The sequence below is a fragment of the Ailuropoda melanoleuca genome, chromosome 10 (assembly GCF_002007445.2).
Source record: "Ailuropoda melanoleuca isolate Jingjing chromosome 10, ASM200744v2, whole genome shotgun sequence".
Classification (NCBI taxonomy): Eukaryota; Metazoa; Chordata; class Mammalia; order Carnivora; family Ursidae; genus Ailuropoda; species Ailuropoda melanoleuca.
In genome coordinates this window covers 109,729,022-109,745,089 of record NC_048227.1, presented here as the reverse complement: position 1 = coordinate 109,745,089, position 16,068 = coordinate 109,729,022, and the positions used below count along the sequence as shown (strand labels likewise).

General features: G+C 47.0%; 1 protein-coding gene across 1 annotated transcript in view; it reads left to right on the top strand.

Moving 5' to 3' along the window:
- WDR27 (WD repeat domain 27) overlaps window positions 1-12,961 on the top strand; it is a 167,224-nt gene extending 154,263 nt beyond the window's left edge. Inside the window, exon 28 of the mRNA XM_034669488.1 lies at window positions 12,661-12,961. Within this exon, the coding sequence (XP_034525379.1) occupies window positions 12,661-12,714 (54 nt within the window). The 3' untranslated portion in view covers window positions 12,715-12,961. The remainder of the gene's footprint in view (window positions 1-12,660) is intronic.
- The last annotated feature ends 3,107 nt before the right edge of the window (window positions 12,962-16,068 follow it).

Here is a 16,068-nt window from a genome sequence, read left to right as displayed (position 1 = left end):
TTAAAAAAATAATAATAATAATTTTTAGGTACCCCCTCTGTCTACCCTGCCCCAAAGTAGGCACCCTCTAGAGTCATTGCCATGAATTTCATTCCACTTAGTCTAGGAAAACCTACTAAAATTTCTGGAGCGTTACCCTTGAGGAGACGGCCACATTCTCCCATTGGTCATCTCCTCCTCCGCTGCCGACTGCACGCCGACAGCATTCGCTTCCCGGGGGACCTGAACTTCCGTTCTCCTCCTTTTACAGATGTCCCTGGGTCTGTAACACTGAGCAGATTTTCTACGTGATGGAACACGTGTGTGATTCTCCCCGTACGGTATTTTCTATTCAGTGTGCATTGTGTGTGCGTGTGGACACGCGCATGTGGGCAGTGACATGCGGTCAGTCTAGAACAGCCCGTAAAGCGGATCTGCTCTTCGGCAGCTCAGCTCCTGAACTTGGGCCCATCAACACCAGTGGAGTTTCTGGTGGTTCGGGTGATGCGGCTTCACTCCCTGGAGATTTCCAGCCGCGACAGCTCCGTGAGGCTTTAGACGTACTGCACACACCTGTAGTTGCCTGTCCACACTGGAGGCTGAGAATGCCGAGGAACCCCGCCTCCCAGTGGAGCCTCTGCAACGCGTGCAGTGTGCACTTTGTGTGCCGAGTCCAGCGGCCTCCTTCCATCTGTCGGGCAGGTGCAGAGCTGGCAGAGTGCCACCTCCCTGCTTCAAACACAGACGCAACCATGCACTTGGTGTCCAGCTCCGTGGAGGGTGCACGGAGACTCCAGGGGGCTCCCCTGCTGAGCTTTCCCCAGGCCCCAGATCCCTGTGTTCCAACCCGTAGGGCAGTTACTTAAGAGAGTATCTGCATGGTTACAAGTAGAGCTCGTCCTGCAGGAACCCAGAGCTTCTCCGAGACAAACCAGCATGGTATCTAAGCGTCGCTCAGGGCCTGTCTGCTGCACACGTGGGAAGCAGCCAGTTATTGGGTTTGCTGCAGTATGAGCTTGAACTGCTCCCCCAGGAGCCCACAGCACACAGGATAAATCCATTCTCATAGCAACACAGGGAAGTTTCAAGGTCAGGAAGGACACAATTGCTTGGGTTCCATTCCTGCCAGGACACCTGGGTGTAAGCCTTCGTGCTGAGGAAATGTGCCACAGACTCTGTGTGGGCACTTCATGCTCTGTGGTCCTGCCCTCCAACCAGACTGTTCCAGAATTAACACTTCCCTGGGCTACTGTTCAGCACTGACTCACCTGGGAGAGCCCACCGTTGGCGGACCCATGTGTCCCTGTCCAAATCTGGCCTGGACCTGCCCCACCACCTGCACACGGGGTAGAAAGGCCACTAACGCAGAGTTGGCAAAGTTGGATTACTGGAACAAGCTAGGGGAGGGGCCGGAAGGCGACCACGAAACATTGTCCCGTGTTGGACTTCAGCAAGTTTAAACAAAGTGGAAATGTTTACCATGAACTGGAGACATTTGAGAGGTAATGAAATTATAGAACTGAAATCTCTGGAGATCTCCGTCAGTTGCACGTTGGGCACGTCTGCCCATCCCGGAAACTCTGAGCTAATTGATCAGGAGCGGGGTCTGACTGCTAGCCACTGTCCCTCATGAAGTCTGAGTAATCAGGATGGTGGCCTCAGGCGGAGGCACGGAATTCCAGTCAGACGTCACACAGGCCTCTTCAGAGAGGCTGGCTGCACCCTGAAGCCGCATGTGATGCTACGTTTTTCTGAAATCCGTCAAAGAAACGGACGTGGGCAACAGGGTGTGTTCTCTAGTTCTTTTCTGCCGTGAGGGCTCATGAAGCGAACGTTTGCGGTACGGACCAGCGTGAATCTTCGTCTCCACTGCTTCTGTCCGGGCTGGGTGCCTGTGAGGTGCGGTTGCAGTTTCTGCTGCCGACGCCGAGCAGCCTGTCTGGCGAGGGCCCCGCTGGAGGGTCGGCACGCAGCAGAGGGGCAGGTCCCACCCAGATCTGCCCCTTCCAGCTCTGCTACTTTTCACACACCAGATTAACCACTTTAAAAAAAGAAAACAACACTAGTTTTTTCTCTAAGTTTACCTTCACCCCTGGAATCGTGTGACTCAAGTTAATGATGATGTATCAACAGAAACAGATACTGGGGAGTTAGGAGGGGTTTGATCAAGGGGTTTCACAGCGTGACGTGGGCATAAAAATGCTTCCTTTTCGGGGGCTTCATGTGTCATGGTGTCAGGGACTGAGAGCGGCCACCTGAGTGACCCCACATCAACCGTGTGTCTTATATGTGACACATCATCTTTGCTATGAAGTGACCTGTGTTCCTGTATGTGTCATGCGTGTGCGTATGCATACATCAGTCCACGTTCTGAAGCATAGTTACGTTGTTGTCCCCACTTGACAGATGGTAAAACTGAGGTGCAAGCAGACTGGATAGTTTACCCGAGGTTACTGGTTACTCAGTAACTGGTCCGCTAGCTTGGGACTCTCTGTCCTTCACACCTCATTCACAGCGAGATTGTAGGTGGTCTTGTCCCTACTGGTGTCCAGGTCTCATTTACAAGGGTAAAGAGGGAAAGAGAGCTGGAGAGTCCTCCGTTCAGTTATCTGCTAACCCCAAACAAGTAAAATTCAGAAATGTCACAGGACAAGGAGGTTTAATCCTGGGTGAAGCAACATCAAAACCAACACCTTATGCTGTGCACGTGGAGAAAGGCATTTACACTGGCCACCCACCGGGGGGAATTTTGGATTCTCACATTTGCTGCCCCCAATCGTATTTGAAGCAGTTGGGTAAGAAGAGTAGCATTGAATGTCATCTTACAATCCCGCATTAGGAAACATTGGAGAAACTCCTCATTTCTTCTTTTGCTGGATGAGGCTGAACAGTGGTTTCTTTGTGAGGAAATTCCAGACCTTTCCCCTCATCTACCACAGAGATCTCCCCAAGCACACAAAAGGGCAAATCCTGGCAACCTTTCAAACAGAGAGTCTGGCAGCTGACTTATCCACACAAGAACACACGTTCTCATCAGACAGGAAGCCACGTCCATCTCAATTAAATGATGACATGAACTTCTCTCTTCCTTCCAATGGCACATCTGGGTTTTGTCTCCTTTACACCTGTTGTGTTAGATGAAGTATCCGTGACGATGGCCATCTCCAATCACAGGAGCTGTGGGAAGTCCACAATTTCCTATTTGGTGTTCCTGGGATTTCCCCATTGCCTCTGAGAGCAGGTTGGCCCTGTTCCCCAGTGGCCAGCCCTCCTCCCGCCAGGAGGCCCAGAAGGGTGGGTCAGCCTGGGAACGGGATTCAGGCGCGTGAGGTCATTATAGTGTCACTAAGATGACACAGCTGGTGAATGGCAGCCCGCCCCACACTATGCTGAGCGCTGTGCTCTGCTGTCTTTTATTACTGATGGGCCACATACATTTTTAAAAATTTTTTTATTATATTATGTTAGTCACCATACAATACATCCCTGGTTTCTGATGTAAAGTTCGATGATCCATTAGTTGCATATAACACCCAGTGCACCATGCAATACGTGCCCTCCTTACCACCCATCACCGGTCTATCCCATTCCCCCACCCCCCTCCCCTCTAACGTACATTTTGGATAGGGAATAGGGAAAGTATGAAGGTTCCAGAGAATCTTGAGTTTGGAGAAAAGTGGCCATTTTCAGCCCTGTTAAAATGATAACGTATTGTAGGCAGAGCTGTGTGATCTGCCCCACCTGTCATGCACTTGGACGATGGTCCTCAGTGAGTAAAGAAAAGGTCTCAGCACCTGTGGAGACACAGAGAAAAGGAAATCAGGACATGTGGGGCCTGTGTGAGGTTGGCGGACTATGAGCAAACATGAAGCAGTTTAGCAGCCCGTGTCGTTAGAGCTGGAATCCATGTGAGAGATGCACTAAGGACCAGCGGGTTTCTGCATTTACAACCCAGAGTGCTTGTCTCATTCTCTTTGTACTCTTTAGTTCCTGCTGGAAGTGGAAACCAAATTTGTTTCACCTCTGGTTATTAACCATTTTTCAGGATTTCTCTATTGTATGTACAGAAGGTGTCGTCTTCGTTTACGTGCTGCATGTGCAAACACCTAGAGTTTTATAAAATATGGTTTATGATATATGCTCTTACTTCTTCAAATGAAGTATTACTGTACAAGCGAGTCTCACTCACCTGAAGTACAAGCATTCTTCTCTGCAGCCTGCTCATGACTTAGAGCACAAGGCTTACTTTTTTTAATACCCAATTGGTATTTTGGATGTGATTTATTTTAAATAATCTTTGGCAACTCCCATTATCTACTTTGCTAGTCTAACATATGGTAGCATTTATTACATTTTTAAATTTATTTTTAAAGATTTTATTTTTTTTATTTGAAAAAGAGAGAGAGAACAAGCAGTGGGGAGGCACAGAGGGGGAGAGAGAAAGAGGGAAGCAGACTCCCTGCCGAGCAGGGAGCCTGACATGGGTCTTGATCCCAGGACATGGAGATCGTGACTTGAGCCAAAGGCAGATGCTTAACAACTGAGCCACCCAAGTGCCCCTCATTTATTGTATTTTTTAAATTAATGTTTACTGGTAAATAGTTTGCATAGAGTAAAATTCGCTCTATATGGTATAAAATTAAATAAGACTTAATGGATGGATACAGCCATACAACCTGCCCCACAATCATTATGGAGATGTCTCCCATCAGATACCAAATCCCACCAGAGTCAGGAGGGAGAATATCTGCCGCCCAGGTCCTGTGAGTCCCTCTGTAGTCAGCTTTTTCTTCCCACCCCAGCCACCGATTTGATTTCTGTTCCTTATGTCTTTTCAGGAAGTCATATACTTTGGATATAACACTATGTGTTTGGTGTATTTATTCTTTCATGTGGGATAATGGTTATGAGACTTTTATAAGGTTACACGTATCAGTAGTTTGTTCCATCATATGGTTTCACATTTGTTTATACATAAACCGATTTGTGGAAATTCTGGTTGTTTCCAGCTTGTATGTATTATGAGTAAAGCTGCAGAAACATTCATGAACACCTTTTTGTGCCAATGCATGTTTTTAGTTTTTTTTGGATAAATAACCTATGTATGGGATTTCTGGGTTGTATATAAAATGTATGTTCTATTTTATAAGATAAGTACCAAAATGTTTTCCAAGTGGCCAATTTTCCCTTCCACCAGCACTGAATGTATAAGAATTCCCCTTGTTTCACAGTGAGGGTAGGGCATTTTTTATTCTAACACCAGCTAAATATAATGCAAAATGTGGTTATATGCCAATTTCAGTTATGGACAAACCTATGTGACTCCTAACTAGAGCATGGCCAGTTGAATTCAGCTGCACCCTTGAAAATGCATTTTGAGTAAGTAGGATTTATCTCCAAATGCAAGATTGGAAAATCTAATGACTTAATTCACTACTTTGATAAAGAGAAAATACTTTGTGTTATCTCAGTAGATACATAAAAAGCATTTAAGTCCATTACTGTTTGGATTAAAAAGAAATCTAACAAAGTAGGAATAGAAAAGAGATTCTTAATCTGGTAAAGGTTATCTGCCAATATTTATAGAAAATATTATACTTAATAGATTTTACATGCATTCTCTTTAAGATCAGGCATATGAGAAGGATATCTACTCTTAAAACTCCTTTTAACATAATATCAGAGATTTGATCAATAAAACAAAGAGAAACAAATGAGAGTAAAAAGACTTGGAAGAGGAGAGATAAAACTCATTATCTGCAGATGATTTGATCCATTTAACTGGAAAAACTAATAGAATCGTTAAGCTTTTAGAAGTAATATAATTCAGCAAGGTTTCAGTAAGGTTGCTGCGTGTAATATCTAGTTACAACAATCAATATACCAGTAATAACTAACTGAAATTAAAATAAAAATAATATTTCCTTTATAATAACAAATAACACTTGAAAGTATCTAGGAGCTTAACTAAGAAAACAAATAACTATGGAGAAAACTTTAAAATTCTAATAAACTGCACAGAAGATCTGAATAGTATTCCATATCCTTTCATAATTTAAGTTACAACTTAATATAAGGATGCCAGTTCTTCACTAATTTATAAATTTATTGCAATCTTAACAAAAATTCCAGCAGGATTCAGTAAACTTATTCCAAAAAACATTTACTGGAGAAAAAAGATCCATAAAAGGCAAAGTCAACTTTATATTTTCTTTATCAGATATTAAGACATATGAAACCATAGGGGCACCTGGGTGGCACAGCGGTTAAGCGTCTGCCTTCGGCTCAGGGCGTGATCCCAGCATTATGGGATCGAGCCCCACATCAGGCTCTTCCGCTATGAGCCTGCTTCTTCCTCTCCCATTCCCCCTGCTTGTGTTCCCTCTCTTGCTGGCTGTCTCTATCTCCATCGAATGAATAAATAAATAAAATCTTTAGGAAAAAAAGACATATGAAACCATAGAAATAAAAATAATATGGCATTGGTTCAAGAACTGAAATAAAGCCAAAGGAATATAATTGAGAATTCAGAGATAGACCCATGTATATTTGGGGACTCAATACATATTAATATGGCACCATAGAACAATGGGGAGAAGATGAATTATTTAGTACAATGTTTAGGGAAAATTGGATCTGTACAGTAACAAAAAAAAAACTGTATTTCTATTTAAATATGCATACCTCTAATGATTTACATATCTAAATGTGAAAGGTAAAACTATAAATAAATAAGGGAAAATGTAGAGTAGCTTTGTGACCTATGCTTTGGAAAGACTTCATAAAACTTAAAAAAAAAAACCTGGAAAGTATAAAACATGAGACAAAAAATTTGATGAATTTATTTTCATAAAAACTAAAGATTTATTTTTAATGAAGGACACCATGACAAAGGTAATGCTCAATAACTGACAGTAATATTTAAAACTGAAAAAATGAGCAGTATGTAAAAAAATGGACCTCGATTCTTGATGCACCTTAGAGTCAGTTGGGGCCTATGTGTGTGTGTGTTTTTTTTAAGATTTATTTCATTTTATTTATTTCAGAGACAGCGAGCAAGCACAAGCAAGGGGGACAGAGGGAGGGGAAGAGAGAATCTCAATCAGCCTTTGTGCTAAGTGCAGAGCCTGATGTGGGGCTCGAACCCATGACCCTGAGATTGTGACCTGAGCTGGAATCAAGAGTTGGACACTTAACCAACCACCTGAGCCACCCAGGTGTCCTGGGGCCTGTGTTTTAGTGTCACCCTTGTGCCTCACCTGCTGTCATTGAAACCTAATCTCTGTGAGTGGGGGTAGGTGTTTGTATTTATGTAAGCCCACTCCACGTGATAAGGTTTCAGAATGAGGCCACCAATGGAGAAAGATTAGTGTGTGTATTGTCCTGGAGACTTAATATAAATTTAGCTGTGTGTTTATTTTTATTTCTTTCCTACAGTTCATTTTGTTTCCTCAATAAGTATTTGAGTTTTCCTTAATTCTTGATAATTCTAGCTATTATCCTTTCAAATATTGTCTTTTCCAATCTTGTTGCTCTCTCCTTCTGAAACTCCCTTTAAATGAATATTTACACTCAGTCTGTCATCTAAAGCCTCCTTCACATTTTCCATCCTTTCAACTCTATGAGCTACATTCTGGGTGATTTCTTCACACCTGCCTTCCAGTTTACAAATCCTCTCTTCAGCTGTTTCTAATCAGCTCTTAATCCATCAATTGTAAGTTTATGTTCAATGACTCTTATTTCTAGTTTCACTTTGTTTTCAGTCTTCCAGTTCTGTATTATAACAGGGTATCCTTTTATTATGTTCCTAGCCATTTTAAACATACTGATCCAAAGACCATATCTGATGGCTGCGTTGTCTACAGTGTTCAGTACTCCATTCCTGCCGAGTGTTGTGTCCACTATAATTCATAAGGAAAGGTCCAGAGATGACCTTCAGCAGAGCTTATCCTTGAGGGTCCTGCATGGCTTTTGGGGAGGAGTGGTCCGGGTGGTCTTAGGTTTGCTCTGCTGGGTGCTCTGGGAATATTAGCAGCTGAGACCACTTTTTTAGTTAGTTCCTTGATATGGATTTCTTTATATCACATAGCATAAGTGAAAACTGCAAACTCCCTACGGGCTGCCCTTGGTTATGGATTTTGGAGGTGATTTCCTCACCTCAGGCTGAGACGTCTTGTCTCCCTGGTGTCAAGGTGGGCTTCCCTGTCTATGCTTCACTCAGGTCTAAACACATGAATCTTCTGACTTTGTACAGGTTTCTTGGCACAACTCCCTTTATCATGAGACCCCACATCCTCACCTTCTGTGTTCACATGGCAGTTAAAGCCCAAGATGTCCCCCCAACACACACACACTTTGCTTTCACAGAAACTGATTTCCTTGGGCAAAAAGTGATGTCATAAATGGGTCACCTGGCTTTCAGTTCCTTTCCCAGGCTGGTCTGTATTTTCCTGCAGCTCAACTATGTGAGTGAACGAGGCCCGTCCAAGCTCAGAATGCGAGTCCCTCCAGGAGTCACTAGCCTCGGCTTCACGAGAGCAGCGGCGAGGTCAGCACCCTGCTGCAGTGCACAGCACGCACACCCTCTCTTGGCATGCCCTGACTTTACTGAAGGAAGGGGACTTACCTGCCCCTCATAGTTTGTCTTTCTGACTCATTGCCATTCTGGGAACTTTCTACCCACATGGTTATCATGGGAGTAGCAAGTTACTGAACCCATGAGCCTGCTAGGGCCACAGTCAAACTGGAGCCAGCAGGAAACAGTGGCTGAAGCCTGGGAGCTTAAGTGAGATGAGATTTTATTGCTGCTTGTTCTGTTTGTTTGTTTTGTTTTTATTTGGCTGTATGGACCGGAGAATTAGAAACTCATGGTTTCCAAAGAAAAAAAAGAATGAGGAAAACGTTCCCTGGGGCAGACACAGGTGATAATGACGGGGGGTGCTGGTAATGGTTGATCCTATGGCTTCGGCTTTCCCTGACTCCACGGTCCTTTTTTGTTGTGAGCTCGTTTAGACATTCCAATAACCATATAATTAAATGCCTTTCTGCTCAACTCATCCAAGTTGGGTTTCTGTCCCTCACCACCAAGCTAGCCACAGCCCCCTGTGAGTTCTCACGGCAACTTCCGGCCCTCAGGGCAGAGCAGTCGGGGACTCTGTCTTCCCGTTCTGGGCTGTACTTTGTCACCGTCTTGTGTCCCATGTGGTTAGACAAGCCCTCCTCCCCTCTGCTCTCTTCACCCCCGAAGGGCACCTGCGCCCCAGGGACCAACTAATGCAGACAGCCAGGAATGCACAGCTTGCCTTCCATTTCCATAGATGAAGATCTGACCCTCGGAGGTTGAATTCCTAGCCAAATTCAAATGAAACTCACGGGAATAAGAGCTACTGTGTTTATGCCCTGGATGTGGTTGCTTTTCCCAATGTTTCTAAAGTTTGGAAATAGAAGTGCCTCAGCCATCTGAAACTTATTTTTATGTTGTTTGAAGATATGTTCTAAGGAAGGGTTATTAATGTTGTAAGATGTCATTAGTATGAGATTTGTAGCAGTGTTTTGCAGACTGAGGTATTTAGAACAGATAAACCTCATTTTTTTTTACCCCAGATGTGTGTGGTTTATGATCATTGTCTGGTATAGTCCAATTAGAGACAAATTTTAAAATAAATTTGACACATGTCCATGAGCACAAGATTATTTGGGGGAGTTGTGAATAAGTGAAGTTTTGCTCCAGCGTGAAATCTTTGTTTTAGCCATTTCTTTGAAATAAGAACCAGGTTCTCCCTCCAAAACAATAAACATTTTCAGGCCAAAATCTGGACTGTAAACATCAGTCTGTCACTCTCAGGATTACGTAAGTGGTGTATTGGGTCTGAAAATTGCAGATTTTTATCTGTATCTGTCCTTTACCTGTTTGGTCCTTTGACTGTTTGTTGAGTGTGCCCCACGTGTCTGGTTCTGGTGTGTGCTTTATACGCATGAGCAGATAGAGCCCTTGTGACTCCAGGATAGGTAATGTCACCCTAGTATGTATCCCAAACGGAAGCAGAGGGAAGTGACTTGCCCCATGCCGTACGGCAGACACGTGGTAGAAACAGTCCGACTCCAAGTCTGTGTTTGTGATCACCACGCTGAATCTTTGGAAGGGGCTTAAAATTTTATTCCAGTTCTGAAATCCTGGATGCCCCTCTGCACGGCGTCCAGTGGCTCCTCCAGTGACTCCCGAGGCAGGGTCTCTGTATTGATTCCAGGATCGTTATCAGTATCAATAGAGACACACGCCAGACAGGGCATCGTGCTGTGCTATAAACACTCAGAAATGGTGTTTTGTTATTTCTGCATTTTTGATGTTTGATTCACTTACTCATTTATGACAGAAAAGACCCTTCAGTGTCAATCAACATAAAAATGTCCTCCCGGGAAGTTGTTGATAGATTGATGATCTGTCACCTAAGATATTGGGATGTCTCGAACCCAACAATATCTAAGAAAAGAAGAAAAACAATGGCTTTGGGAAAGCCGAGGCGATGTGGGGATATGTTTCCTGAGGGAGCGCGAGGTGCAGACACCCGGGGAGCTGCAGGCACAGCGGGGTGTGTGAGCCGAGCCCTCGCGTCGCGGGGACACTGAGCCCGGCCAGTGTCAGTTCACGGGGATGGCTTAGTGGACGCGCCGTCTGTGGAGAGTGTCGGTCTCAGCACACACCCTCGGGTGCGCTGACTTCTCCTGCACGCCTCCTCTGGCTAATGGTCAGTGTAACTCCACGCCACCCCGAACCCTGATCTGGGCTCTGCAAAGGACAGGATGCACTGGCGTTGGTGGCGGGGGCTTTTGGGAGGTGGCTAGGTCGTGAGGTGGAGCCCTCAGGGACCGGCTTAGCGCCTCACAAAGAGCTTCCAAATGCCCCTCCCCCAGGTGAGGATGGAGCCCCTCGAACGGGCTGGGGCCAAGACAGGCTTCTTGGGGGTGTTGGGAAGTTTCTGGAGCACACACGACGAGCCAGACAATGGACAGGCCCTCATCAGTGGCCGGCCTGGGCCGTGTCTGTGCAGCATCTCCGCTGGGCCCAGGGCCAGGGCCGGGGTAGGGGATTTGCGTAGTTCCCCACCGCGCTGTGCAGTGTTGGCTGCCCCCTAGATTGTGCTCTGGGACGGGCGGCTGTCCCTCGTTGCAGCCCCCACAGGTGTCTGGTGTCTGCCACCTGCTTCTCCAGGCGTGACTCAGGGAATGATCCCAGGAGAAGGTTGGACTCCTGGAGTCAAGGGTCTGCACCCCACTGTCCTCTCTTCTCTCTTTTTTGAACATCTAGATCTGTGGGAACAGAAGCAGCCAAGTTGTCTCCTATTGACTATTTTCCTACAGATATTTTACCTTTTCTAAGGCAGAGGCTTTTAAAAATCAAAGGCCATAAACATGCATGTTGCTTCTCGTGATGTCATCTTATTCTTTACCCGGCCGGTGGGTTGAGCGTGCCCCAGCTGTGGGCTGACTGAGGGCACTAAACCGAAATATGGCTGAAGATAGCAAAGCAGCATTGGTTCAAGTACCACTCTTGTACTGAGTCACTCACTGTAGTGTCAGGAACAGCTGGAAGTAGGCAGGTGGGGAGGGGCCAGCTGTGAAAGGCTTGGGGAGCACACCTGCCTCACACACCCACAGAGGCACAGATGTGGGTGGGGACACCCCACCCAAGTCCAGAGGACCCTGACTGACCTCATGGATCTTGTTCTGATTCCTGACCGTGGTGCCGAAGGGACGGTCAGACTTGGGACGACTGAATTGGCAGACGTTTGCAAGGGGGGGCGAGGGTCACCGGGGTGAGATCATGCAGCTCTAGGAGGAGGTGAGGACCCTGATATGGTGGCCTTGGGGATGGGGCAGGAAGGTCACACTGAGTGGTTGTGCCGCAGGGCAAAGCCACAGCATCACGAGGGCATGGCTGCTGATTACGTCATTTGGATGAAGAGTGGATTCAAAGATCCATCCAGGTCAGGGTTGTGGTGGCTTCTTTGGGCAAGAGGAGTATGAGTTGATGGGATTTGAAGTCACAGTGGATGTCCAAGTGGTAATTCGTGTAACGTTTCAAAATGCAGAACGCGAGGCACGGTATCACCATAGCAGGCCCACATTCGGTCCAAATGGGAATGACAGGTGAGGCCACCATGCACACATCCACCTGAGACATCTGACGTGAGAGCGAGCAGGCACTGCCTGGACTTGCTCCCCAGGACACAGATCCCCGTCCCTGAGTTCACAGGGCAGGTGGGCTTTACCAGCTGGCCCCTGGGGACAAGGCAGGAAGAGGCCTTGTCTGACCCACCGAGCGAACCGCCCTCCACCCTGGGCAAGGGAGCAGGATGGTGGGAAGCCAGAGCGACGGGGCTCCTTGGCTCCTGTGTGTGGCCAAGAGCCGGCAGAGGCTTACAGAGGCCGTCCCGTCCCCTTCCCTGGAATGTCGACCATGGATCCTGACCGAGGCACTCACAAGTATCAGAAGAGCAGTGGGACGTAGTTTGCAGTCGTCAACAATCAGGACAGTACCTGCTGTGTGTATAGATTTCACTATTTGTAGTGCATTTTGTTCTGTGGTCTGGAAAATCGGCAATAGGAAAACACACTGTAAGCGTGTAGGATTCTCTGTCCTGAAAGTGATTGGACCACATGACATCTTGTTTTCAATTGCAGCTCGCCACGGTCAGCCTGGACGGCAAACTGCAGCTCTTTGTAGCCGATGGCTAACCGCGGGCCGGTGTGGCACAGGCGTGAGGGGGCCGCGCCGGCCAGGGCAGGGGTCCTGCCTCCCAGCACCACCGGGCTTGGGTCCCTTGCCTCCACCAGCCGCTGCTGCTCTGCGTCACTCACGCCTGTAAGTTCCATGCTCCCCCTAAGGGTCCCCTTGCTGGGAGACCGGCGTTGGCGTCCAGTCATTCCGCACAGAGTGTGGCCAAGTTGGAACAGAATGTTCTTCAATAAAAAGTAACTTCGTGTTTGTTTCCTAACAGACTTTGTGTGGTGGTGGGCAGTGCTGCCTGCCGGCCTCATGACCGCGTGCCCTGGTTTTGCTTGGTGAATGGGGAGCTCTGCACACAGTTTGTCTTCTGGGCTTTTCCTCCCAGCGGAGGCAGGGTTCCAAGGGTCCCCCACGAATTCCCCAGACACAAATGGCTCTCTTGGGGATGGACAGCAGGTGTTTTCCCTCCAAGGTCCCAGAGCCAAGTCTTTCTGGGACCCCAGGAGAGTCAGGGTGCTTCTAGAACAGTTCCAGAAGGCACATGGCCCACAGCACGCAATGCTACCCGGGACAGAGCCTCTCAGGGCCAGCCTGGACAGACCCTGGTAAGTTCCAGGACAGACCCTGGTAAGTTCCAGCACAAACCGTCCCATCCCTTGGCCTCTCTCCTGCCAGGAGATGTAGTGCTGAGAAGTACAAGGTTGGGCTCCCGGGCTCCACGTGGGAATGTCCACGCACACACTGACTATAAATATACGTGCTTTTCCTTACACAGTTTTGGAGGAGCAAAATTTAGAAAACCTCATTTTTATTTTTCCTAACACGTGGGAGTTATTTTATCCATGTATAGCAATTCTATTGTCTCCCCTTGTTAAAATTAAATCATTTCAAAAAATAGGTAAATGAAGCAGACTTAATAAGGCAAGTAAACCCATAGAATCTCATTTAATAGTCTTAATTCCAGTTACATCATTTGAAATTTTTTTCCATATTAATTCTGCTAAAATACACATAAGAACACCATCTGGGCACAATTCAGTGGTGTTCACTGCGTTCACTTTGCTGTGCGGTCACCACCAGCATATGTCTCTAGAACCTTCTCATCTCACAAAACGGACACTGCCCCCATAAACACCCGCTCCGCTGCCCTGCCTGGCCCTGCCCTCCTCCCCTCTGTCCCTGGATTCAGCTGTGGAACATTTTAAAGAAAAACTAACATTTTTAAGAAAACCCAAACATTACAAAGCTTTATCAGGGAAAATGCAGGACAAGTAAACTTGGAAAAGCCGTTGCTGAGGTGAGAGGCGGGGAGGAGCGGGAGTGATGACGGAGAGCCTGGGGGCCGCCTCAGCCTCGGGAGCCTGACTAACGGAAGGTGTGGTGCGTTGCATTGGTGTTTTATCTGCGTTATGTAGCGATTGCACTGTTCACGCAATAAGCAAGTGTACGATGATGTCGAGTGGATTGGTTCTTCTGCCTTCACTGGAGAACACTGATAACAATAGCCTGTTATTAGAACTCCTCTCTTTTAACTTGATTTCACTTCGTTACCCAATTTTTATGATAATGCTTTGAGTTTGCTAGAAATTATTAGTAGTCTTATTTTCTAAATACTTAACAAAAGCTACATGATAGGGGGGTAGTGATGGAGTTTCGTCTTGGAAAACCCATTTGAAGGCATTCTTTTCACACACAGAGTTGGTAGATGGAAGAGGATCTGTCCTTCTCCTGGGTGGATGGGAGGAAAGTGCTGCCCGGCTCTGGGATGAGGCTTCGCCAGGACAGAGGTGGTAAAGGTGGGGCACGATGCTTCTGAAGACACCTGGCTGGGGGTGGGGTGGGGTCCAGAGGCAACGTGCCCGAGGACTATGGGAAGACACTGCATAGTTGACAACCAGCAATCTCAAAAGCATCTGATGGTTTGTGTAGCCCATCCCTCTTCCTGACTCTGCAGGGGTATTCGTGGGAGTGTCCCTCATGTTACAGGTAGGAAGCCTGAGGCTCAGCGCGGCTTCCTGGGATGGCCCTGTCAGGTGTGCCATCCCTAGCAGGTGGACGAGGGAGCAGGGACAAAATGGTGGGGATGCTGGCAGGTGAGTGCCCCAGGGGGAAGGGGCACTGACCTCCAGGTGAGTCCTGGCCTCTGATGGAAGAGTGGGACAAGGTGTGGGTCTGTCCAGCCACTCCAGAATCTTCCAGCTGTGAAGCTTCCCTTCTGGGATTTGGATGATAAAATGATTCATATTATGTGGCGTGTGTCATGGGGTTTACACGCTCTTGGCACACCCGATGTTTTTGTAGACAAGAAAGCAAGAATGTGATCGCGGGCTGCCCAAACCTTGTGCAGAGGGGTGGTCTAAACAAATTCTGGAATAAACAGTTTCTGTTCGTTTTTGACAGTCTGTGTGAGGCATTCTTTTCAGATGTGGGGTTTTGCTTCTCATTAGCTTAAGCCGAACTGACTTCATGTTTCAGACTTTGGGGGATGGTGCTGGGGTGTTGTGTAGTAAAGGTCACTAGAGTTTTGCAAATGCTTGATTGTCAGCTGGAGAAGCTGATAAAACCTGTGTTTGGACCTGGGGACCCATCAGCCTGGAAGAGTGGCTTCACATGGGAGCAAGCCGCTCAGTGTTCAGAAAGGTATCTTTTTCAGATACCTAGCAGGGTCTTGGCTTCGAGGTTATTAGATTAAACTATATAAAATTACCAGTGTTCAGCTGGTTTTGATCTGCAAGAATGGAAACTCCACGTGGTTCAACCAAAGGAGGGATTTCATGCTCACGCTAACCCTGCCTTCCTGGCCTCAGTTTCCCCTTGCCTTCTTCCCGTCTTCTTTCCCACAAAACTTATTTAGCACCAGTTTTGTTTCAGGCCCTAATTAGAAATAACCTGTCGACTTGTTTCCTCTGTATGTTCCCAGCTTGATTTCCATTTTGCTATTAGTAGCTTCATATTACCTTCTGAGCTCCTGGAGCTGCTGACGCAGGGGGGCTGGGGAGCTCCCTGGGATCCAAGTTTGTTTGGGGAGCTCCTCAAGCAACTTACTGTCAGAGAGCAGGTGGTCTGTTCCACTGTGGGGTTCTGGGGCATGGGTGTGGCCCTCAGGCCAGGAGAACCTCTCATACTCACTGCGGAGCCTGCTTGTTTCACTCACCCCCTTTCATCTAAGGTGCTCAACAGAGGATTGAAAAGTGAATCCGTGGAACTTACTGCCTGTCCTCCCTGGCACGTGAGGCACAGCATAGGAGGACGAAGATCCCACAGAAACAAGAATTGAATGGAAATAAAGCAAGTGATACTAACAAGAAGTGATACCGATGTGACTGAGAGCAAAGGTGGTTGTCTGCGATTTTGTAGTTAAC